We start from the raw sequence: 26276 nt of genomic DNA on the forward strand, positions 1-26276 counted from the left end.
TTGTTCATCAAGATGCACCAGACAATGAGCCGAGTGTCTGGGATGTGTCTTCAGGGAGTTTCCCATGTTCCGTGGTGCCTTCATGTCTTCGATTCTTGCAGAGCGCTGCCTGCCCCGCACCACAGCCACATCGATGAGTCAGCAGTGCACGTAGGACACTACATCATTTCAAAGTGCTGTGTCATGCTGTATAATCACTTTGTGCCTAGTGTTGCGCTTCTCCCTCGCTGTGGGACGAACTAGACGTGCCTCTTCCTTCTTTTTGTTTGTTTGGAAAGGAGGAGGTGTTTGGCCTTTCCATTTGGGGTGAAGATGAAGACTGCTTCTTTCATTGAGCTGCCTTGGATTCAATTGTTTTCCCCAGCAGGGAATATTAGGCAGACCCAGGCTTTAAAACGCGAGCGTTGAGATGCTGAAAGGATGCAATATCACGCGACCTTCAACAGGTAAAACACTGTGAATAAACGTTCCAGATATCAGCTTGAGCTCCTATGCTCGCCTTTGCCCTGAAACTTGGATGGCTCCGGTCCGGACAAATTCTCCCAGTCGCAACATCGTGGAGAAAAATGATGCCAGCCAGGTGTCAACTTCAATGCCCAGGAAGCGACCAGGGTCAACGATGAAATTGACAAGCATCTTCGCTAAAGTTCTAAAGGTGAGTCCCGTGTTTTTTATTGTCTTTGCTTGTTACGTCCGCTTTGAAGAGGGAATTTAATCATTTCTCGCTTGTGAGCTTTGAGCAATAGTATGAGAATGTTTTAGATGCGGAAGCATCTTATACTCGCGCCTTGTAGTGCGCCGTCCGCGCCGTCCGCACCGCTTCTCGAACATTCGACAGCTGACGCGCGCGCATGCGCCGTCGCGCCGTCGCCCACTCTTCCACCATCTGTGCATCCCTTCCTCCTCTACACACCACGCGCGCTTCACTCCTCCACCATCTGTGCACCCTTCCTCCTCTACACACCGCATTCGACATCTACAATTCTCCTGATTCTCCAGTGGACGCGCATGTGGCGTCACGCTTCGAGAACATTCAACAGCTGACAGTGCATGCGCCGTCGCGCTGTATATATACTCAAGGTCGGCGCTCGCTCGCTCAGTTGCCGCTCGTCGGTTGGTTTGTACGGCGCGTCGACGTCCAAGGTCGCGGTGAAATGAATTCCAACGAATCCACAAACACAATGATCGACGTCCCTTCGACCAGCGCCGCCCTTTCGCATACGTGTGTACGTGTTCACTCATTTAACACCCCCTCCTACAACCACGTTAACCAATTTAGCCATCGTTCCAAGTAAGTCGCAATTTAACACCCCATTTCACAACCACGTTAACCAATTTAGCCATCGACCCAAGTAAGTCGCACTTTAACACTCCGTTAACCAATTATATGCTCCGCATCCTCCTCAGTGTTCCCCCGAGGGAAGCTGCGGGCAATTTTTTTTGCCATAAATTTCTCTGTCTGAGATGACTCTTTAAACACAATCAATGCAGTTCTATATGGTTGAGGAGTGCATTTTTATTAAGTGTGCTTGTAGTAGGGAAACATAAAGTAATAAAAGACTATCGTTAAAAAAAACTCGTGCATTTTTTTATTCATATCATCCTTCTAGGAAGCAAGCCTTGCTGCATTCCACTTTCTTATTTTTTTCGGATAATAAGCATCTTCTATATTCCCGAGCAACTTTCTTTTAAATTTCCATGTAAACACTTCTTTTCAAACAATTAGGCCTTGGGCCCTCCCACAAAAAAATCCTGGCTATGTGCCTGTCAAGAGGCATGTCCAAAAGCAACAAACAAAACAATAAAGTGCACAGACAAGACAGAAATGTAGACCTGTGAAGGTGGCGAGCAAGTTACAACAATTTATATCAATGCAATGTGGTTACAGTATACACGTTGTGTAATAGAATCAAATTTACAGTCCCTTCAATAAATTAAACAAAAGGTGCCATGCAATTATGACAGAAAGAGTTATCAAAAAAAAGTTTAGTGTGCAAACGCAGATGCTATATAGCCGGGTACAACTTCAGAATGCAGCAGCATTTCCACCTCACACGCGGATGCACAAAAGCGTGCTCGGATGTCTGGCATCATGAGCCTGGTGGTTACTAACCGTGTCGTTGCCCGACATGCGGCATTGTTGAAAGTACAGAGTAATTTTGCTCGTGCAAATTAGCATGCACTGTCGCATTCCCATAATGAGAGCTCTACCAAACCAGTCATCAAGCTATAAAGTTTATCCTGTTTAACGTAAATTTCTTAATTTTAGCAAAATGAGAACATTAGCTGGACAGGACTATTTGTTTAGTCATGAATGCAATGAGCTGCCACACTACAATTATCTTGTCTAAGATAGAATCCTGCCGCCACCCCTGTTCCCGACTATATTAACAGAAAACACGACGAAAATGACAAATATCATATGAAAGTTATGCCTGTGGTAAAATAGAAGCTAGACACAAAAATTTGGTCACCCTTAAGCTTTGCCTTTAAGAGTTGAACGCGCTAGCAAAATCCAGCCCCTAGTGCGCCCTTGAACCGCTAAGTGCATACTTACTAATATGTTTTGTCACACATACAAACAAACACTAGCAAGCGCAACGTATCTATAGTAATGCAGTGACTGTGCAGTGTGACCACTTCCCTCTGCTATAGACGGTTTCACCAGAGCCTGCCAATCTCTATCAACATTGTGCATTCATCAGAAAACAACCCCGGGAAACATCTGGTTTAGCTTGTTCTGGCGTGGTTTTAGCGTTTGTTGTTGGCCACGGCTCCTTGTGTTCCTATATTTTATGCAGATAAAATTATTCCGATGAAGCGCTCGCAACTCGGGCACAGCTTTATCATGTCAGGACGCAGTCTGCAAGCCTGAACTTTATATGCTAGTCAAAACGTTCTCTTTTGATCACAAAAGACTGGATTCCCATTAAGAGCGCATAGGCTTGTTCTCCCACTTCTTCCCAATGTAAAGCTAAGGGAACACTAATGGCACAGAGACGATATTAAGACTTTAGATTAGTCGAAGGTCCCGGTTACCGAGAGCACATCAATCGCTGTCGTCTCCCACTCGTGGAAGATACATGTACTGATGCGTGCAATGGGTAACAAAACGTGAAAGTGAACACTGAAAATTTATCGCAAAGGTGTTTCTCGTATAATTTGAACGATAATACCGATGCGTACTGTTTGAAACAACACGGGGCACAAAGTAGCCATGCTCTACATGAATGGACGCACTGTGTACGTCGTGGTCTCCACGTTTTTTTGTCGTTGCATTTGATTGTGTTTTTTAGGGGCGAAGCTCCTTAGGGCGTGGGCTGTGCGTCCCCTGTAGCCTGTATGTAGCCACCTCTAGTTTAGTTCTTGCAGTGTTCACTAGATGGCGGTACCGTCCCCTGTATGTAGCCACCTCTAGTTTAGTTCTTGCAGTGTTCACGAGATGGCGGTACCGTCTCCTGTATGTAGCCACCTCTCGTTTAGTTCTTGTAGTGTTTACTAGATGGTGGTACTTGTAGCTGATGATGAAAAGATGCAAGATGTTATAAACTAGAAAGCGGTACTTGTAGTTGATGAAAGACGCGAGATCTTATGAAATAGGAATGATGTCACATATGGCGCGTGTCATTGGTTGAAGGCAATCGTTCGATTTAGTGCGGCGACGTACGCTAGGGGGAGCGATGTAATAAAATCGAGTGCGCAAAATGTACAGAGGATTCATGGTTTACCAGGTTTACCTCCGGAGCTTCGCCCACTCATCATCATTCACTTCGTGGATATGGCGGAATTTTTTTTTATAGCAACGCCGGCGAGTGGTCACTCATCTGTGCGAGCAAATGACTCGTCGCCAGTCTTTCTGCCACTAAGTAATATCCCTGCATTCTAGCTCATTTAGCTTTCGATGTGAACATGGCTTAGGTGGGTTCAACTTGAAAGTTTGATTCATGAATAGCTTACTCGTGAGTAAACCATAATAGTTCGCGTGACCAAGCCCCAGTGGATGTCATCACATAACCAGGACATTTTATATTTTTTTGGTCACATGAACACTTCGGATCGCGAGAAAATCCAAACACCGGTGATCTAGAGAGTGCCCGGCATAACACAAGTGCAAAAGTAAGCGTTTTACCTAGAGGTTGTGTGCTTAGAGGAAAACACAAATATGTTCAGGGTTTGACAGGAGGAAGGTTTTCAGTTCTAGTCAAAAAGCTGAATTGAACAACTTAACTATGAATTGGGCAACTCTTCTCCTGCATGTCGACAATGTGGGAGCACTTTGAAGACGGGGAAAGGGAAAACACAGGTGTGCATTGTCCATTCTCTGTTCGCGTCTTCAAAGTGCACTAACATCGACATGCAGAACCAACTGGCCTAATTAAGTTCGCTGACAAGCTTCTCCTACAGGTGCGGCCACTGCCAGAGGTAACACAAAGGAGGGAGCTGCGCTCATCAGAAGATCACAGTGGGTATTCTGTGCAGCACCCATAGGCCAAGCGAGCCGTGTTACCTGCAGCAGTGGCCGCACCTGCCGTGCCGTGCATCGAGCCCCGTCATGTGGCCGCTAGACGTGGCACCAAATACATCCTAAAGAATGCGCCAGAAATAATAGAGCAGCAAACTCAAACACACCACGAAAACATCGCCGGAACCATTGAAGAAGCATTACCGGAAGTGGTGCGTCGGAAGTCTGCTGGGGTAGGCCATTTGGCGCGAGCCAGTTTGTTTACAAACACCGAAGCCGTCTATAACGGCGCTCTGTTGTGGTCGAGACACATTTTTGACAATGTCTCACAGATTGCACACAGAAAAACTCACACATACACATGTGCGTGTGCGAATGGTACATACAGGTTTTTGATCTAAAGCAAGAGTCGCATGGCCTCCAAAATACACACTGCGCACCTGCCATCTCGGAGGCCATAAAGAGTCTCACAATGCCTCACAGATGGCAGCACATTATCTAGCATATGTTGTTTGCTTGATCATCGCCTCTGGAAAGGCATATGTTTTCACCTAGATGTACATAGTTGTCCTTTTTTAGATATTGTGGGCATTTAGTATACCAATCCTCTTCATCTGTACATTATCATCATTATCATGTGTTGCTCATGCATCCTCATCGTTGTCACGTAGCATCATCATCTTGTTCCGTTCATCTCAGCTGTCGGCTGCCGGTTCTTCGGGCCTAATAAAGGTCTTCCAAACCAAGACTTCATACGTGGTGGAGGTGCTGTTGGATCCCCCGTCATCCTCTCGACCACTCTACCCCCTGGAGCTACGTTCAGGTCGCCGCTTGGGCCAGGTGTCCGGAAATATGTCGCACCAAGAAGAGGTCGGTGCTGCAGCCGTTCCCACTGCGCCACCGCGTGCCGCGCCTTTTCACGTCATTAACAGCCTGCAGCGTGAGCCCCATCCCTTCGCTGGTATGCGCGGGGAAGATGTGAAGGAATGGCTGGATGATTTCGAACGTGTCGGCGCTGCTAACCGGTGGGATAACACCTACAAACTCGCTTACGTGTCATTCTACCTCACGGGTGTCGCGAAGACGTGGTTCCTCAACCACTTCATCGACATCCCCGACTGGTCAGCCTTCAAAGATCAGCTTCGCCATGTCTTTGGCACACCGGCTGTTCGTTCAGCTCTCGCAAAGAAAGCTCTTGCGACTCGGAAACAGCACATCGGGGAGCCGTATACATCCTACATCGAGGATGTCCTTTCACTTTGCCGCCGGGTTGACACCCCAATGACAGAGTCAGACAAGGTACGCCAGCTTCTTAAGGGGATTGGACCCGTCGCATTCAATGCCCTTGCAATCCAGAATCCGGCTACCGTTGCTGACGTTGCGACAACCTGTCAGCGCCTCGAAGAACTTGAGTCGATGCGCCTACAACCGGACAGTGACGCGGCCCGTATTACGACTGATCCAAACCTACGAGAAACGATAAGGGTGATAATACGCGAAGAATTAGAATCAATGGGATTCACACTACCTTCAGTATGTACCATTCAGCCTTCTTCAACGTCATTGCGGGATGTCATCAGGGAGGAGCTTACGTCCGTGACCCATATGGCCCACCTGCAGCCCACTGTCGATCGTACTCTCCCATCGTTCTCGCATGCCGTCGCCGCACCATCAGGCACCGTCAGCTCGATGTCACCACCACGAACGTACGCGTCGGTTGCTGCCACACCTCCCAGAAGCTTTCCCACGAGCTTTGCATCACCACCGCCTGAGCCATCATCTGTCCCTCTCACTGCTCTCTCTCCCGGTGCATCTAACACAAGCTACCACCCTCCTTATCGATCGACTCGCCCTACGTGCTATTATTGCGGCTATCGTGGTCACATTTCACGCTTTTGCCGCAAGCGCCAGCAAGATGAGCGCCGAGGGTACGACATACGCGAACGAGACTATATCGCAGGAGCCTTGTACCAGGGCCGTCGTTATTCGTCACCGCCGCGTCGGTCTCCATCTCCGCCAGCATCCGGTGAACTGCGCAGTAGTCTTCGATCAACCAGACGCCGTTCACCATCGCCCTACCGTCGCTCCTCTTCTCCTCTTCAGCCTGCTTCCCTCGCTTCTGATCGGCGTCCGGAAAACTAAGCAATGCAGTTTTTGGAGGACAAACTGCATTCCTACACAGTACTCCAATTCCTCCAGCGCGCCCTTACAATATGATTGCAGTCTCAGTTGAGGGAGTGGACGTTGATGCTTTGGTGGACACTGGGGCTGGGTTTTCTATTATTCGTGCTGATTTGTGTACCCGTCTTCGAAAAGTCACGACGCCTTATGATGGACCAACACTGGTTACAGCCCAGGGAACGATGATTCGCCCTTCCGCTCTCTGTACTGCCCGTGTGCTAATCGACGACATTCTTCATCACATACAATTCGCTGTGCTATCCCCGTGCTCCCACGAACTCATTTTAGGCTGGGACTTTCTTTCGTCTGCTTCCGCGGCTATTTGTTGTGCACAACGTGTCGTCCATCTTACTGACACAGACCACTTGCTTAGTGACGAAACCTACAGGCCACTTCGACTCATCGCTGCTGTAGACATCGAGTTACCCCCGAACGAACATCAATTAGTCACAGTTTTGTCCAACGACGTCGACTCTGGTGACATTTTGGTCACTCCATCGCCCCGTTGCCTTAATAAAGGCATAGCTCTCGCATCAGGTGTGGCTCGCTTCAACGATGGATCACCTGTCCTCGCTGCTACGAACACCACACCAGATATAATTTTACTGCCGCGGGGCACTACTGTCGCCTGCGTTGCCGATCTGGAGCCTGTGTGCGTCGTGCCTCTTACCCCTGCCTCCTCTAAAGGCCATCCTGGAGATCATGCTGCTTCCTCGGCCTTTGCAGCAGCCATCAACAAGGACTTGACAGACTCGCAGAAGCAGCAGCTGCTTGATTTGTTGCAAAAGCATGCAAACTCTTTTGACGTTCATTCATCCAGCCTGGGTCAGACAACTGCTACAGCACATCGTATTCAGACCGACGGAACATCCATTGTGCATCGTCGTCCGTACCGCGTCTCCCTAGCCGAACGAAAAATCATTGAGGAAAACGTAGACGATATGCTGCAACGGGAGATAATCCGACCCTCAACCAGTCCTTGGTCATCTCCAGTGGTTCTGGTGCATAAAAAAGACGGTTCCGTACGATTTTGCGTCGATTACCGAGCACTCAATAAGATCACTAGGAAGGACGTATACCCCATGCCACGTATCGACGACGCCCTCGATTCTTTACAAGGTGCTGAATTCTTTTCAAGCCTCGACTTGCGTTCCGGCTATTGGCAAATCCCCATGCACGAAGAGGACAAAGAAAAAACAGCGTTTGCAACCCCGGACGGCCTATACGAATTCAATGTTATGCCGTTTGGTCTATGCAATGCACCCGCAACTTTTGAGCGCTTGATTGACACCGTACTGCGTGGCCTGAAATGGAAGACTTGCCTATGTTACCTAGATGACATTGTTGTATTTTCATCGACGTTTCCTCAACATCTGCAACGCTTGGACGAGGTCCTGACTTGCCTTGCGGGCGCTGGTCTTCAAATTAACACCAAGAAGTGCCATTTCGCCAGCAGATCTATCAAGGTCCTCGGTCATGTTGTGAGCAAGGACGGAATTCGTCCAGACCCTGAGAAAACTGCTGCAGTGCTTCGCTTCCCTCGCCCTGACAAGCCGAAAGATTTGCGAAGTTTCCTTGGTCTCGCCTCTTACTTTCGGCGATTCATACAAAACTTTGCCTCCATAGCCGCACCACTACATAAGCTACTTGCTTCTGGTACGCCCTTTCAGTGGTCTCAGGAATGTGAATCGGCTTTCGACAAATTGAAGAGTGCCCTCACGACCGGTCCTGTACTTTCTCACTTTCACGATGGTGCACCGACCTTCCTCCATACAGACGCTAGCGGCCACGGTTTAGGAGCCGTGCTCCTCCAGCGCGACAACTCTTCGCGAGAGCGAGTCGTTGCGTACGCCAGCCGCGTCCTCTCCGCAGCCGAGAGGAACTACACGATCACCGAGAAGGAGTGCCTCGCCATCGTTTGGTCAGTGCAGAAATTTCGTCCCTATCTTCATGGCCGCCATTTCACCATCGTGACCGACCACCATGCTTTATATTGGCTTTCGACACTCAAGAACTTGTCGGGACGCCTCGGCCGCTGGATTCTACGCCTACAAGAGTACGATTTTGACATCGTATACAAGTGTGGCAGAAAGCATAGCGACGCCGATGCTCTCTCTCGCTGCCCACTACCAGCGGCTCCCCTCACCGTTTCCGCAATCACTTTCCACAACACGCCCTCGGAGACCACGTCTACGGCGGTTTCCTCTCTCGCCTCTATGGACCAGCTGCCTTCGGACGACCCGCACGATTTTTCTTCTCGACAGCTGGCTGACCCATACTGTCGACGTATTATAGGCTACCTCACTGGCAGTTCCCGTCCACCTAATGCGAGGCTCCGTCGCCAACTCTCGCAGTTTAAGCTGGACAACTCGGTGCTGTACCGCAAAATTTACCATCCTGACGGTCAGCGCTGGGCTCCCGTTCTACCCCGATCGCTTCGGTCCGAAGTCCTCAGAGCACTTCATGACCATCCGACGGCAGGTCACCTTGGTTACCACAAAACCTACGATCGCCTTCGAAGTCGGTTTTATTGGCCAGGTATTACCACTAGTGTAGCTCGGTACGTTGGGTCCTGCACTACCTGTCAATCTAGAAAACTACCCACATCTGCTCCAGCCGGTACACTACAGCCTCTTCCGTGCCCAGCCACTCCATTCGAAGTTGTAGGCATTGATCTTTATGGCCCCCTTCCAGTCAGTGCTGCTGGAAACCGATGGATAGTAACAGCCGTTGACCATTTGACGCGCTACGCCGAGACGGCATCCGTCACTACCGGTTCAGCTTCTGAAATTGCCGATTTCATCCTCCGAGCCATTATACTGCGTCATGGTGCTCCACGTGTATTGCTCAGTGACCGTGGAAGGGCCTTCCTTTCACAACTAGTGAACGAACTTCTTCGCGCTTCTGGCACAACTCACAACACTGCCTCTAGTTATCATCCCCAAACTAACGGCCTCACTGAGCGATTCCACCGCACTCTTTCTGACATGATCGCCGCCTACATTCAACCAGACCACAAGAACTGGGATGTAGTCCTACCATTCGTCACTTTCGCCTACAATACGGCTATTCAGCGGACAACCGGCTACTCACCATTTTACCTAGTTTATGGACGCTCCCCTACTTCTCTCCTGGACGTCTCTTTCTTTACCTGCCATGTGGATTCATCTCCATCCTCTTCAGAGGAATACGTTTTACGGCTCGCAGAGAGCCGCCAACGTGCTCGTATAAACACTGAAGCCCGACAGCAAGACAGAAAGCAGGTTTATGATGAATCCCATCGTGCTGTATCCTTTCAACCTGGAGACGAAGTGCTTCTTTTGACGCCTATTCGCACACCTGGTTTGTGCGACAAATTCCAGCCACGGTTTATCGGGCCGTACACAGTTCTTGAAGAAACTTCACCAGTGAATTATCGCGTGACGCCACTTGTAGCCCCAGCTGATCGCCGTTATCGAACTACTGAGGTCGTCCATGTCTCCCGTATGAAGCCCTTCATGCGACGTTCTTTGTCCCCTTGACTTGCCGCGGCCAGGCTGGCCGCTTTCACGTGGGGGGATTCAGTGTGGGCATTTAGTATACCAATCCTCTTCATCTGTACATTATCATCATTATCATGTGTTGCTCATGCATCCTCATCGTTGTCACGTAGCATCATCATCTTGTTCCGTTCATCTCAGCTGTCGGCTGCCGGTTCTTCGGGCCTAATAAAGGTCTTCCAAACCAAGACTTCATAATATGTTTGAAAGTTCCTGTGTGTTTTTATCGCGATGGCTGCACTATCCCGGCTTTTCTTGACGTAGTTTGATGGCCTCCCAAATATGCCTACAAATCGCCGAATGGGCTCGTTTTCGTCGTGACACCTGTCAAACAAAATGCGTTAAGGCGACTCCTACTACATGGCATTTATGTAGTGCTTTTTCCTAGAGCAGCTGCAAGTAACATCGTGGCTTTGTTGTAGGACACCTGCTTGCCACGTGAATGGCTGGGGTTCGATCCTCAATGGGACCGAAAATTTTATTTGCTTCTTTCTCGATTTTCGCTCACGGACAATTTTTCGCTTATAACCAATGGTGCCAACGCCGACGGCGGAATTTTCGCGACACAAGCTCTGTAATGCTATCGCGTTAAAACTTATCAGTGCATGCTCCGAAACTTCAGTGCCACCTCACTATCAGTGACATGTGCAGGCCCGTGCAAAATATTAGCGTTTATGGAAGACCAGAGGTGGGACTGTAACACAAATAGTGCTGAGTTGAGCCAAAAGGGAGAGCTTGCTCCAGGTTGCTACAAAAGCCTGTCTTACAACATAATTGCTCCATGTCTGCTCAAAAAAAAAAAAACATGGTGAATATGTCAGAAAAAGCAACTTGACTTGAAAATAAAAACGAAGCTAAATACTGCACTGCCGTTTCCTGCAAAGTGGCTCTTTGGCATTTCTAAGGTTTCATTTTTCCTTTGGGACTTTGTGGGTACAAATGTTTTTAGTTGTGGCCTTCAGCTGACTAGCCAAGGTGTGATTCTATAACTAGGCAGTCTAATAGGTTTTCTAGTGTGAACATAACATCTGCAGCTGTCAGCCGCTTCCCCGACGCAGTAGTTGAAATATTATCATGAGTGAACGGTGAGTACCTTCATTCCTTGTTTACACTGGAAACAACATGCATTTCATAACTCATTCACAACACACATTTCATACCTTGGAATTCATAACTCTTTTATGCTTTCCTCAGTGTGAACACTAGCAACAGAAAGCTCTCAAGACCTACACTAAAGCCTCATTATTTCGAACTCGGTTATTTCGAAATTTTGCTAATATCAAAATATTTCTGCGATCCCATATTTCACAATGTAAATCTGAGTGGATACTTTGAAGCAGCAGTCAGTACCAGTCGGGTTAATTCAAAAACTTTGGGTACCACGTGCCAATTCCTGATCCAGATTTTGCCGAAAGATCCCAGAAACAACCCTCAAGAGCCACAAGGCAATGCAAAGCAGCCATACTAATGAGTGGCAGCTGAAACACCCCCTCTACGTGACTTACAGCGCATAAAAAAAAAGAAGAAAAAAAACGGCTTCACGATCAACCGAACGTGCACCTGCGGAAAACAAAATGTGCTTCACTGCAACACAGTGGTGACGCGCGGGCATGTTTTTCACTATGTCAGCGCGTCATGATTTACCCATTCTTTCCGAGATTGTGAAGAAATATTATTAAAAGACAGTTTGGCAGAATTCGCGATGTATGCGAATTTCCAATTGCTGGTTGCTCCAGAAATTTGCGCACTTGCACTTCTGGTGGGGATGTTGCCTGCAATCCTACTTCGAAAACTAAGTTCGAAAGCTTCAATGATGATCATTTTACAATGATGATGTTTTCCAGCCAAGACATATCGCGAATTCGGTCACACTGGCCATTATTAAATTCTTTATTTTACCAGAAAGAGTGTGCAAATGGTCACATCATGACGTGCTGACGCCGCCAGAAGCAGGCAACATGCTGCCCGCGAGTCACAAATGTACTGCAGTGAAGCACATTTTACTTTCTGCAGGCGCGCATTTTAGATTATCAGGAGTGCGTTTTATTTTTCTTTTCATTTTTTTTCGGTGGCATCAGCGAGGCCCGCCATTCCTTCGTGTTCGCAGGAAAATTAAGACCAGGTAATGGAGAAAACACAACTCTTAGAGTCGCAAACTAGCCGGCACAGCAAACAATCAGCCTTGATAACTTCTAATAATTGCACGTACCTTGCATCCCACTCTTCGTATGTTTTGTTAATTCTAAAACCCACTTAATTCAAAAATTTCTAGCGACCCCAGTAACTTCGAATTAACGAGGTTTTACTGTATATAAAAATGTTTTAGTCAAAGTACTCTTCGCATCATTAAAAGTGAAACTCGTCACCTTGTGTCCCGTATTTTTTCATCCTGTGTCTGTGCCGAATAAGTGCACCCTTGAAAATGAATCAACACCAACCAGCCCACCTTATGGCTATACTCTTTTGCAAGTAAGAAAATCCAAGTTTGCACATTTCAGTGCAATGAAGTATTAATTGGGTATGTACCATTCTGTTAGGAAACAAAAGATATTATGAAAGTAAACAACTCACCGAGTACCTTTCAAATCCTTGGTGCTTCTCAATGCACATCTTGTAAAGGCGGCAAGATGAAGGGAAATTAGTAAAGTAGAGTTTCAAGGGAGTGCAGCTATGACGATTAGAGCCATACAACCTTCGTAACTGTGACGACAGTTTATTCAGCTCCTGCAAAGTAAAAAAATAACTTTAAAACTTAACATGCATGCATAGTGAAAGGCCAAAAAATTTACTTGAGAATAACAAAAACTGGTTTTGCTAATTAACAGTCCTTTGTGTGTTTTTGGTTATGTTCATACATTCTTCTTTGTATAAAGGGTTACACAATGAGTTATGTACACAGGCGGGAGGTTATAGCTCCTGTATGAATTGAAGAAAGGGTCCCTGCACTACAGTTGAACCCCTTTATAAGAGACACTGATAAGAAACACCAGTGTGCCTAGAGTAAAATACAGATTGATAAAAAAATGCACACGAGGTACCTTGCCTATAAGAGTGATCCCATATAAAATACAAGAACTGCTGCTCAGAGCATGCCTCCTTTAAAAGGGTTTAGTCGTATATGCTTCTTAATAAGCATAATGAACACACAAATTAAAAAAAAGTGCTAATATTCTATTTTTGCACTGCAAGCAAGTTACGCAAAAAAGCATGTTTAACCTTATCCTTGTATAAGAATATAAATGCCAGAACTGTGTAAGTAAGCAATCAGGATGCATATTGTACAAGATAATATACATGTAAATGTATGTAAATGTATAGGCTTACAGTTAAGTATATGCTTAACCAAGAAGTTCAAAATGACTAGACCTGTTTTCTCAGAAAGAACAAGGGCTAGAAACCTCAATTAGGCTTAATTTCATGGTATGTAGCAAGAGATGCATGTCATGCTTCTTTCATCACACTTCTAATCAAAACTGGTCAATTACTATTTAAAAGGCCTGCTTAAAAATAAAAATTTAGTTTCAAAACAAACATGAGTCGAATCCTGCACTTGCTGCAGTTGAAGCGAGCGAGATTTCCTTTTATCCTATTCGTGTGTGCTCCACAAACACTCTGTGACCAAAACAAGCATGAACACAACTGCCTCAAACCTGTTTTGTTTAGCCAGTTGCCTTGTTGTGCATTGGTCCCAATGCAATGTACTTGAAATGATTGACAGAGATGAAGAGCTTAAGATAAATTTTTTCTAAGAATAACTAAATACTAAGCTGCATCATTGAGACCCAGCATATAAAATACACTTTGCCAAGGCTTCTAATTTTTACATGTTGCATGCTTGGCACAGTAAAGTGATGAAGGTTTATAGAAAACTCAGATTACTGTGGTAATCATAGGCAACATTGATGACACTTATCAACATAGGCAACATCAATGACACGATCAGCCACTCACTTTGTTCAAGAAAATATGGCACAGAGGAAAGAGCCTTTATGTGGTGCATTTTGTCCCACAGTATTGAGAAACCATTCATGTGTTGTCATATATGTAGTTTTTTTGTTTTTGTTGCTGTTGTTGAGGTTGAAATAGAAACACACCCAAAATAAAATACTCAAAGCAGACCGAGCCAACTACATCACTTTTATTTCAATATCTACAAAACACAAAATTTATTTCTAGATACAGGTGTCATTCTGCACCGGTCTCTGTTATTACAAAGAGTGAACCAGCAAAAGTTCTGAACACTGAAGTGCACAAGCAAAGATTTTTCCCTGCCCTGCTAACAATGCAGAGCGTAGCACAAGCCAGCCATTCGGTGAGCTTTTCACTCCTTTTACTTGAGGTTAACACCAAGAAAAGCAACAGTAATGTTTTGGTAGCACTAAAGCTTTTACTAATGACCTGTTAAAGATGGCACTGCACGGATCCAGGCCAATGCAAAAGCATGGCCATGCTAACAGTCCAAGCATTTTTCGGTGGGCCAGGGCCAAGCCTCAGCCCACTTATTGAAGGGCCTAAGCACATGCGAATGTAATGCATTAAATGGTCCAAAGCATTTTGTGCAAAGCTGAAATGACACGTGCAAACGCTTGCTCTTAGTATACCTCGATTGATTTGATTGATACGTGGGGTTTAACGTCCCAAAACCACCATATGATTAAGAGAGACGCCGTAGTGGAGGGCTCCAGAAATTTCGACCACCTGGGGTTTTTTAACGTGCACCCAAATCTGAGAACACGGGCCTACAACGTTTCCGCCTCCATCGGAAATGCAGCGGCCGTGGCCGGGATTAGAACCCGCGACCTGCGGGTCAGCAGCCGAGTACCTCAGTCACTAGACCACCGCGGCGAGGTTCAGCACAGATGACACAAAAAATGCTTATGCTAAATGTTTATTTTTTTTATGAAAGGAAAAAAAAATTGCAGAGGAACACGTTTATAAGAGACACAGATGTAGGAGTCAAGTGGTGAAAGCGACACAGGCCACTGTGCTCAACAGTGAAGCGGGGTTTAATAAGAAAACAAGAATGCAATACTTTGCTTATAGAAGACTCCTCATAATAAAGAACACAAGATACTTCCAGGCGTGCGTCACATGTACAGGGGTAACGCTGTATAAAAAAAAACACTATGCAGACCATTTCCTTCTTCTTTGTATAATGTTCCCTAGCACTAGCACGTAGCAAACACAAATACAATGAAGCTGGGTGCACATTCCGAAGACGTAAGATCTGTTTGAATCCCGAGAGTCCAAACAATGTCTTGTTTATGTACGAAAACATGTAAATTTTTGCCTTTCTCTAGCCTCTCTCAGGAATTTACTGTGTCGTGACTCAGAACAGAGTGGTGCTGGAGTGGGACACTGAAATGTTACCCAGTCACCTCCTATGCCACCACTTACAGTGAAAACTGATGCAGTAGCCATAGCACAACCAATAAACAAATGAGCTGGAATGTACGTTAAAATCTGGAAATTTTCTACTTTAATATGACAACCTTTTGTGTCATGATGTCATTACAAAGCAGACAAAAAACTTAATACAGTTGAACCCTGCTACAATGAAACTGGAGACGTGAAAAAATTTCACTGAAGCAAAGATTTCATTGCAGTGAAATAGAAAAAATATAGCTGTCCTGAGCTAGTAAAACAAAGAAACTTTGATTCTCAAAATTCAAAAAGCGTAGGCTACTTCTTTTCGTTTGCAGCACAGTGTCCTGGCGCGATTCTCATGCATGCATAGTGATGTTATATTCAAAAACACACTGAAACCGTGGCCACAGCGCCTTTCGTAATTGAACCTAGCACTTGCACTCACACGCTAACACTAGCAGCTGTCCGCCGTCAAAGGCTATCCGACAACGCCAAGATGCAGGCATAGAATCATGAAGTGGTGACTTATGCCTTGCTGTATGCTATTCTTATCGTCCCCTAGTTGCAGCTGGCTGATTTTGCTAAATGCATACAGACAGCCGCTTTGACCAATGACCGCACAGACCAAGCGCGAAAAGAACCAAAAGCATGGACATCATAAAAAATATCATTCCATGATTGCACCCAGAAGCAGCGTGTAGAAAACTCAATGAACTGGGCACCTAAGCCAACTGAGCTTCAGCTTCGGATTGTTTGAGACTCAGAAGCAAGGCAGTCTCATTGCCATCGCTATATAGCAATGGCGGCCACATGTTTAGTAAACAGCGGCAGTTTCTGGTGGTGCCAACGCTTGTTTTATACCTCATAGACATATTTTTAAGTTCTCAAAGTGCATCAAAATATTCTGACTGCGCTTACTGCATGGCATTAAATATCTCAGAGCCTGCAATTGAAACGTCGAACTTGGTTGAATCAAAATAGTAGAAGAGAAAGTGTTCATTGTGGTGAGAATATTTATACATTGCTGACGATGAACCAAGAATTTCTTTTTGTAGCGGAAATTTCATTGAAGTTCAATGTAGGAGGGTTCGACTGTACTGGCAATACAAAAGCTATAGATAGTTTCAAGGTTGCAGAAGTTGTACCCCAAGAAACTACCGGTCCCCTCATTTACCAGCTCCTAATGCCGAAATCGAAAGCACGTTTTCAAGTTTTGTAGCGTAAGCTACACTGGCCTCACTCAGCCGATTTCCCGCGGCACTGGTCTGCGCATGCGCAATGATACTCCACCGCCGCTGCGCGCGGTGTGCGCGCAATTCGATGCGCTGTGCAGACGATCAGTGGTGTCACACACTGGAGCCGGCACCTCCCTCTCACTCGGCCGCAGCCGCGCGCGGCGAGTCGCGTGCGACTTGCTTCTGCCGGTGTGCGCTTTCCAGAGGAGTGCCGTCATAGCCTTGGTAGTCATATGGACGCCGCACGCGCTTTCCCTATGCAGTCGCCATCTGACACTGCGCTGGAGCCGCTTGATAGCGCCTCTGACTGGCGTTTTCCACTGTGGTAAAGCCATGGAGAAGGAGAGTGCAAATGCTGCTCAACGGTGCAGTAGAGCGGAGAAGCTCAACTCATCGGATCCCGAAGTAGTTGCCCGGCAAAATAAATATACATGTGCCACATAATACGTATACCATGTGTGTGTCATTGGAACAGCTGTAAGCATGATATCTGGAAAGCTAAGAATAATCAGCTGAACCTTTGCTAACGCTACGTATATCCAGGAATAGCTGAGCTAAGTCACTGCCATTTTTTTTAAGGGAAAGTCTCATTAGTTTATCACATGAAATAACGCACGTTAAGTTAAAGGGAACCTCTTACAATTTTCATGTAGCTCAAAAGAACATCTATTTTAATATATTTTTCCAAATAAGGAAAGAAAACTGTAGAAAATGAGCGGGCTATTTTCTAAAGCTCTTCTTGCCCACCAATGCTATTGAGGCACATCAGTGCATGAAACCGGATGTCATCAAGAGCGTGTGTTTGTAAACAGTGAAAGGGTCCATAAGATAACCCAGTTAGGGCACAGTGAGCATCACCAGTATATTTTTAGAGGTTGCATTTCTAATAACTTCATTTAATGTGAAAAATAAAAAGCCAGAGAAATCATGTTAGTTTTATGTGTAAAAAAATGCGGTCTTAATAAAAATCTCACAGTCCACCCCTTTTGACCATGTTTACTGTCTTATTGTCAGCAACGACCACAGGAGACATGACAAACATGATCCGCTACAGCTAAGGGTGTATGCATATTCAAAATTTCAAATATTTTTTGAATATTGCATGCTGTTTGATCCCATTCACACTAGAATTTTACTATTTGAAATAATTTCAACTTTTCGAAGACAAATACAGTTAATGACTGATTGACAGTGGCTCCTTTCGATTTTTAGTACGCTTCACCCCAATACACTCTCGTATTGGAGAAAGCTGCCTTTCAAGCTTTGCTACAATCTCAAGTGTAGTATTGACTAAGGGGAGATGCGATTTGAAACAAATATTCAAATATTCTTCCTTTTATTTGCTTTCACAAGTTAAATTTCTTTACTTCCAAAACCAAAAATTGTAATTAAACTCGAAGTAGGTTAAAATCGCATCTGAAGAGCATAAATTAGCTACTAAAAAGAGCTCCTTGTCCAAAGTACCACGGAAATTGTCACCTGGCTGCTCGCCATTGCATTCATGAGGAGTTCACTAAAGCCGCACGCTCAAAATAACAATAATTGCCAAGCTCTCATGATGGAAGAAATCATTTTAAAAAAATATCTTGGCCGCATAGATGAGCTTTGACTTACACCTTTAAAATGTGTTTTTTTCAACAGCCATTTTCGGGCAACTTGTCAAGCTTTGACATCATGTTCTAAGCACTTCTAATAGCCAGATGGGGATGAAATTTTGCCCACATATCCCTTAACATGTGAAAGAGGCAAGTATCTACTTCAAAACTTTATATCGCCTGTATATTTATTACGAACCTAAAGCAAAGAATTGGTATGTGCTGAATATTCTAAGAATTCTCACACTACAACTTTTCTTGTCCATTAAAATGTCTTCTATGCACTTTCTTGATAGTTATTTGCAATTTACAATTAATGTCGAGCAATATCAGCCACAGAACCATAAAAATGACACAAAACCATAAAAATGATGACACAGAACCATAAAAAATTGGGGGCATAAAAAAGTTTGTCTAAAACAAACTATAGTTTACACAATGGCATGGCAGAAAACAAAATCTGTGACTTATTGTAAAACTAATAGCATATTCGAAATGACCATGAAAGCCTTTATAGACACCAAAAAATTTCATTGCTTTGGCAAAAAACAACAAAACTTTTCGAATCACATCTCCTTTCAAGAAGGTGCTGGTTCCACCATAGAAATAATAGATGCAACAGAGGCGGGGGCTCAATAAATGCTGTTCTGGATCTGAAATTTGGGCAGGAAGACAGAAAAATCTGACAAAGATTTAGCTTCTGAAGTTTGAGATGTTCTTTTTAAACACTGGCGTCTAAGAGGCAGATTTCAAACTCTGGACTAGAAGGGAGCTAACACTTGTCTGCCACGTCCATTGGGCTTCCACAGAAGTTGAAAGCGTAGGAAAGGCTGAGAAAATAGCACCTGAGATTTCCTCGTGTAAAGTGTTGTCGGCAACATTTTAGTTGCACTAAATCATGTAAATAAATACAATTTGGCCTCTGCATTGCTTCACTTTTGATAAGACAACTATGAAGCACCACACTGGCATCGCTTTACCAACCCAGCGAAAAAACTCTTTCATATTGCTATCTCATAGGAATATGCTCTGAAATCTTCGCCAACTCTTTTTTATCCAATCTCGCTTCTGCTTCTAAGTATTAGAAAAAAAAAGTAATAAAAATATTCAAGAATTATTTGAAAAATATTCTATTCGATTCACACTCACACTTTCAAGATTCAAAGTCGCTTCACACCCAAAATTTTGCTATTTGCACAGCTCTAGCTACAGCCTTCCTCCTCTACAAAAGTAATGTACATACCTTTTCACTCATGAGTTCTGTATGCCCCATATCAATGCATATGCATGGAGCAGGCACTCCAGAGGCTGCCGAAGAGTCAAGGTTGTCTGGCTCCTTTTTTACCGATCTGACAGGCATTGAGCACTGACCTGAAATAGTGATGTACAAGTTCACCTAAAAGCCAAACACACAGTCAATCTGATTAGATTTTTTTTCAGTTTTTAAGTTGGTATGGGATGTTTAGGTTCTGTCAACCAGGCTGAACCGAGCTTTAATGAACCTCACCTAGAATAGCTTGACACTAAATAAAACAAGGTAAAGAAGACAAAAGTGTAGAGAAGTTGCTGAGGCGTACACCAAACCCAAAATATCGAATTGCAAGAAAGACACTAAACTATGCCACAAACTGCACAATAATATGTGCCAGAATGCCAGCTGCAAGGCTTGTCAACTGAAAAAGTTTCTGATGATAAAAAATAAAATACTAATGCACAACTTATCACTAACTATGGCATCAGTCAGAATAATGATGACCATGTGAGGCAAGAAGGAAGAAGTGGAACTGCTGGACAAACTAAACAAGGGATATATTTGTAAAGAACTGCACCACCATATTGCCCGTGTAACACGGGCATTTTGAAAAGGCCATCGAGTCGACAGCGAAATGCCACAGCTCCATGAACTCGATAGAGTTGTCGCACGGTTACATGGCAGTTTTGACTAGCCGTTGAGCGATTCAGGTATTTCTCGCAAAAAGTTGGATGCCACTGCAAGTTTTTATTTTCGTTTTCATGTAATCATCAGTGAAGTAATATACACACTTAGAAGCACACATGTGTCTGTTATTTTTCTGTAAATATTTCAATAAATTGCTTATAAATAATCATGAATTCGTGTTTGATGTCAAGTTTTAAAGGGCCAGTAAACAGGCTTACACATTTACTTTACACCCCCCAAACAAGCTCGCCGATTTGTACAGCAGACCGCAGTGATCACATTTTCCGAATATTACAGGGCTGCACACTGCGCAGACCTCCCTGGGGGATTTCAAAAAAACGATTCCCGCGCCTCTTCTGACCAATCTCCCCCATACGTGCAGTGATGCAAGCTTGAACATGAGCAACTTGACGCATCACTGAGCTCATCCATTGCGCCTTTGTCATATGAAAAAGCACCTTATTCTTGCGGGGATGCTGTTTTGGCTGCGTAGTCCACATTTCTGTTTTTTTTTTTGTGCCGCCCTCTGCTTTTTTGTAGAACACGATACTGCTGGGAGAAGCGGTATTGCCAGAACAAAAGGCTCCAATATAAAGAGGCGTCTTGCTATTTTACTGCTAGGGGAAGGGAGCTGCACGAACCACACTTCCTCCCCGCACCCCTGTGACATGTGCTCCAGATGGAGATGCCCTGCTCGGTTGTTGGTTGCGCGCCGATGAGGTATTGCTGACGTGTCAGGTAGCCAAAGTGGGCTGAGTCCCGACGATGTGCTAGGCCCTCACCTCCCTATTGCAGAGAAATGTGGCAAGGCCAGGCGAATATTTCGAAACAGCTGAAACAGATGTTCTATGTCCTGTAACTTCTTTACTGTAGCACTTATTCGCAAAACTCTTGTTGCAGCATGTTCACATAGCAAAAGTTCACATATTTCTCTTCATAACAACTTTTGGACCTCATGGTTGCTTACTGGCTCTTTAAGCAGCGAAACTACGGCAACGTTGTCACCAGTTCGTTGCCAAGAGTATGAGTATTTCACACATTCGAAATTGGGAAAGTACTTTAATAAATCATTTATAGCGCACACGCATGCTGCTTTTAAAACCTAATGGTGCAATTTTTCTTTTTCTAATCAGGGGTTTCAGGTGCACTGTGAACAAGAGTGCACGTTTGCGCTATTTCATGCTAATGATAATACTTTTGGATACCTTATTATGAATTTTGGATACCTTATATCACTTTTGGGTACTTTATTATGCAACTGTATTTCTTTTATCTACACTGCAGTGCTAATAGCTCGTCACCATTCTGTTCTGCAATTCTTTTCTTAATTTTTCTGGAATGCAAATTTTTGTATATGTATTTTGAATGTTGTCTCCCCCTACTCTAATGCCCCAAGCGGGTGTTGGTACTGTAAATAAATAAAAACAAAATAAGTAAATATCCATTTCCGTCGCGCAATCGCCATCAAAGTTTCAAAGGACGTTGTGGGATACTTTGTTTACTGGTAAGGCTATCGACTTGATGGCCTTAGAAATTGCCAATGCGGCAGCTCGTGCTTGAGAGTTAAGTCAATAGACTGTCGGTTCAATGGCCTTCCAAACACACATGTAACACTAATATAAGAAAACTTGCTAATTCAGTTGAAGATAACAGCACAATATAAATCAACAAAGGGAACACACAAATGCTGTAGCTACAAAGAGCTGCAGCAAAAGTAAGATCATTTAGAGTGTCAAGGAGAGTACCAAACTGTTATGCAAGGCATCTGCATAAGGACTTGCCCAAAAAAAGCCAAAGCCACAAGACCAAGCTAAAATCAAGCTTTCTTTTCAAGGGCATAGGGTAGGCCCTATACACCCTATGAATTTTTGGTCATTTTGAGGTACCGTTTTTTCGGTGACTAAAAGCGATATTCACATAATCCATACATCATTTTCTTGCCCCGCCGCGGTGGTCTAGTGGCTAAGGTACTTGGCTGCTGACCCGCAGGTCGCGGAATCGAATGCCGGCTGTGGCGGCTGCATTTTTGATGGAGGCAAAAACGCTGAAGGTCCGTGTGCTCAGATTTGGGTGCACGTTAAAGCACCCAAGGTGGTCGAATTTTCCGGAGCCCTCCACTACAGCGACTGTCATAATCATATGGTTTCGGGATGTTAAACCCCACATATAAATCAATTACATCATTTTCTGCCAAGTTTTCTGTTCCTTTAACTGAAGCAGGTTTATTGAATTCTGACTGATGTTAGAATATTTCTGCAACTTTTTAGCCAAGAGGACATAAATTTAAGTTAGCTTGCATCTATGAAAATTCGCAACACAAAAACTATAGAGTGCATAACTTTTTTGAATTTAAATTTTCAATTTCATAAAATTGTTTTATTGTTTTCTTGTCGAAGAAATAAAATGATGCTGGGGCTAAAGCCATATATCCTGACAGAGGACCCAACTTTTGTACACAGTTCGTACAGCACATTTCAATTCTGCTTCAATAACTGTAGAAATTCATGCAGAATACAAGAAAAATAATCAACTAGTTATCTCAGAATACATGCGAAAATAACAGTACCTAAGAAGTAAAAAAACATGGTTTTGAGATGGAATTGAGATAAAACGTGAACACACTTTGTCATAAACACCATTCAACAATTTTATTTAGTAGCTAAAAGCTTGGTGTTGGTAATAAATTCCAAAGTCAATTTTTCACTTTAAAGCTTCTCGTAATGCTTACCTTGCTTCTGTTGTGAGCTGTCATGCAGCTCCATCCACAGTGTATCAGCGTGTGTGGTGAACATTTTCCAGCAAATCAGCTGTAGTTTGCCCCCCCCCCCCCCCGGCTTGAATTCTAGATATTTCATAATTTAGGCTTGTATGATATCATTAAATGCATCATTAAATGCCATCATTAAATGCCATCATTAAATCAAAATCATTATTAAATACAAGAACAATATCCTATGTTGTAATACTTAGCATTTTGAACCTTAAAGGGGCCCACAACTGACTTTTTTCGATCCAGTTTCTTCCTGCGCGACAGAAAGCTTACCCTTCGTAGTGATCGTTGCTGCAGAAGTTAAACCCGAGAGCTCGTAGTCATTTTATAAGCAGTATTTTTCGATCCGAAAGGCTCGGAACATGATAGTGCCTTTTCATCCGGCAACGCTGAGTATTGATAGCGATGCCGGTAGCTTTTCTGGCGGCTTATGCATGCTGTCGATTTTATTTTGCAAGATTTCCTGGAACTATGCTTTACCATGTTTATTCTGCGCTTTACAACTATTTTTGAAGATAACAAGCTGTTACAATGAAACGGTGTGGCTCTATAGAGCTTCCCTGCATTCGTACCGCGTCGCCAAGCCAAGTAATCGAAAACGGAACTGCGCATATGTCACACAAAGGCAGCGCCACTTTAATGCGTACTACTAACGCAAGCTTATACGTATACTTTTATAAAATATTATTTTTTACTATAAAGAACCAAACCATATTTCAGAACTAATCAATAAACTGTTGACCGTGTCCTTTAACACATAGTCACGTGACAAGGCATTCATGAGAGTTTATGTTTTTGCCACCAGAGACACCACGGGCTATTTTTCACGATCTTCAATGAAGAAATTAAAATAAAAATCCACTTCTCACGAGAAAAACAGGGTTGGTTTGAGTCACTATAAGTGACAATCTTTCCATCCGTGCAGTCATCTCATTTCATGTTCTGGGCAGTTGTTGGTCCCTTTAACGATGACAACAAAGACTCTGCGATGCCATTCCCGTTAGGGGAGATGCGGGTCGAAAAACGCATTTTTTTGAAAATTACCTATTTTTTTATTTTCGCCCGTTTTGATAAGATTAGTACCTCTACTGTTATGAAAAAAATAATACAGGTCGAGACCTAACTGGAAATGCTTTAAAATTGCATCTAAAGGGTACAAGGTGCCTGTTAAAAGGTCGAAAGTGTGGAAAGTGTGGAGTCTTCGAGCACCTTGCCGTTATGAATAAAAAAAAAAATTATCTTCGTCATGAATAAAAAAAAAAGCATTACTCACAAGTGAAAGTCGTTGTGCGGCGTGCTCTGTAGGAATAGGCTACGAGCAGCTGGTCCGATTTGTGGCAGTTAATTTGTTGGCTTGCAAAAGCCAATGCGTCAAAAGTTATTCACACCCGTCGGCCGGAAAGTTCGTGATGCGGCAATGAATGACGTCAGCGCCAATCTTGCGAGGTCAAAATAGGTCGCAGTGAGAAAACTTAGCAGGGACAGCCTTGCCATTATGTACGACAATATGTGGCACAAACATGGCTGCAAAAGGGCATGACACTGGACTTAGTTTGGATGTGGCAGACTTGTCGAACTTCTTTCTAGCTTGCAGTTCGCACAAGGCTCTGCCACATGGAGCGGAAGTTTGGCAAGCGTTTCTTGGCCCTGTCTGTGAGCGAAATGTGTGTGAGGAGTCAGCTCAAAAAAGCCGAGAGGGACAAACTCATGGTGCTGGCGTATTTTAGTCGCAGTTGCCACTACAAGAAAGATCGTTCTTTTTGGTGTGCAAATTTCATTTGATTTAATGATATCTTTCATAAATAAAAACTCAATTTTAACTTTAAAACTTGTTTTTCTCAAAACACAAATTTTGCCATTTTTTCTTATGTGGCCCTCCTTTTTCGGGCAGTTATAGGACTTGGATCTGCATGAAATTTCGCCCAATTTTTTTCTAAAGTATGACAAATGCAATTGTCTAGTTTAAATTTCAATATTTTATTGTATAATAAACAATTGTATTTATATCTTTACTAGAGTAGGTGAAATATGGACTTTTTACCTCTATTATTTTTTACGTGTATTACATATTTTGTATGTGCTTCCTAATTAGTTATTTGCACTCTACACTCTATTTCAGGTATTATGAACTATGAATGGTAAAAAATTACAGAAGTTTAGGGATGAAAAGAGGGGGGCAAAAGGGTTCAAGTTTTCACTTTGTCATGTTGCAGAGCTAAAAGTGTGTAACTTGCAAGAAAACTAATTATATATTTGAAATCAGAATAAAAAGTTCCATAAGCAGCTCAAGTTTCAATGCTCTAGGGTGAGTATTAAAAAAAAAAAAGTGTCTTCAAGTAGCACCTCCCCTTAACTCAACGTTTGTGCCAGGTGGTTGGCACACGCTGTTTCGGTCTAATTGCATCACAAATAATAGTCTTGTTCATTAGAGCATACCCGTTGTCACCCTGCAAGTGATTCACTTCGAAGGACGAAGAGGTTCACCAATAAAGAACTTGCCAGTTGAGCGTTCAGCGCCTCAGTACGTCCCTGACATTTATTCACACTTACGAAAGAACTGTATGAGTTGCCCTGAAATTCATACTTGCTGAAGACCTTTTTTACCTTCAGCCTCTAAACTTAACGACAAGCATGAAAAACAGTGTAATGAAGCTAGGAGCTGAAAGTGTTCAAGGCGATGCCATTCTTAGACGAAGAGAGAATACAAAGGTTGCACAGTGTCTTCAAACTGTTTGATAGAAGCTACCTGGCTATTTTATATACACAGACAACTGTTGACAAGCATTTTGGCTTTCGTACATTAAGTTTTTAGAAACATAGACCGTAAGCACAGAGCACATACGAGAGGCTTGCCTTAGGGTGCGTTTTCATTCACTACTTGCTTTCGGAAAAGCTAGTTTTGAGGCAAAAAAAAATACTCTAAAGCACAAATGTAGAAAATATGCACAAAGGGCCATCCTGCCCAAACGGCAAAGAAAAAAACTGATATTTTTTCGAATTTTGCCCTACTCTTTGTTTTTAAAGGGGCCCGGAAGCACTTTTTCAAGTAATTATCGAATAGCTTCATTAAAGTTCATTCCCTCAAGAATCGACAGCTGCCAAAATATTTAAAATCCATCAAGTTTGAGTAGGTTAAAGAGATTTATCGCCCATTAAACACTTTCTCCTTTCACATTAGTGAGGGGGGA

The 26276-nt window shown here is 43.8% G+C and overlaps 1 protein-coding gene across 5 annotated transcripts in view; it reads right to left on the reverse strand.

Moving 5' to 3' along the window:
- Positions 1–26276, reverse strand: part of LOC119187814 (tRNA methyltransferase 10 homolog B) — a 109229-nt gene that overhangs the window by 74535 nt on the left and 8418 nt on the right. For all 5 annotated transcript variants that reach the window (XR_012887167.1, XR_012887166.1, XR_012887168.1 and 2 more), the window contains exons 4-5: positions 19623–19750; positions 12754–12906 (exon numbers count right to left, since the gene is read on the reverse strand). Coding sequence is in view for 2 of the 5 variants with exons in the window: in XM_075878526.1 (XP_075734641.1) it covers positions 12754–12906; positions 19623–19750 (281 nt within the window). In the remaining 3 variants the exon portion in view is untranslated. The remainder of the gene's footprint in view (positions 1–12753; positions 12907–19622; positions 19751–26276) is intronic.

Source organism: Rhipicephalus microplus, chromosome X (genome assembly GCF_043290135.1).
Source record: "Rhipicephalus microplus isolate Deutch F79 chromosome X, USDA_Rmic, whole genome shotgun sequence".
Classification (NCBI taxonomy): domain Eukaryota; kingdom Metazoa; phylum Arthropoda; class Arachnida; order Ixodida; family Ixodidae; genus Rhipicephalus; species Rhipicephalus microplus.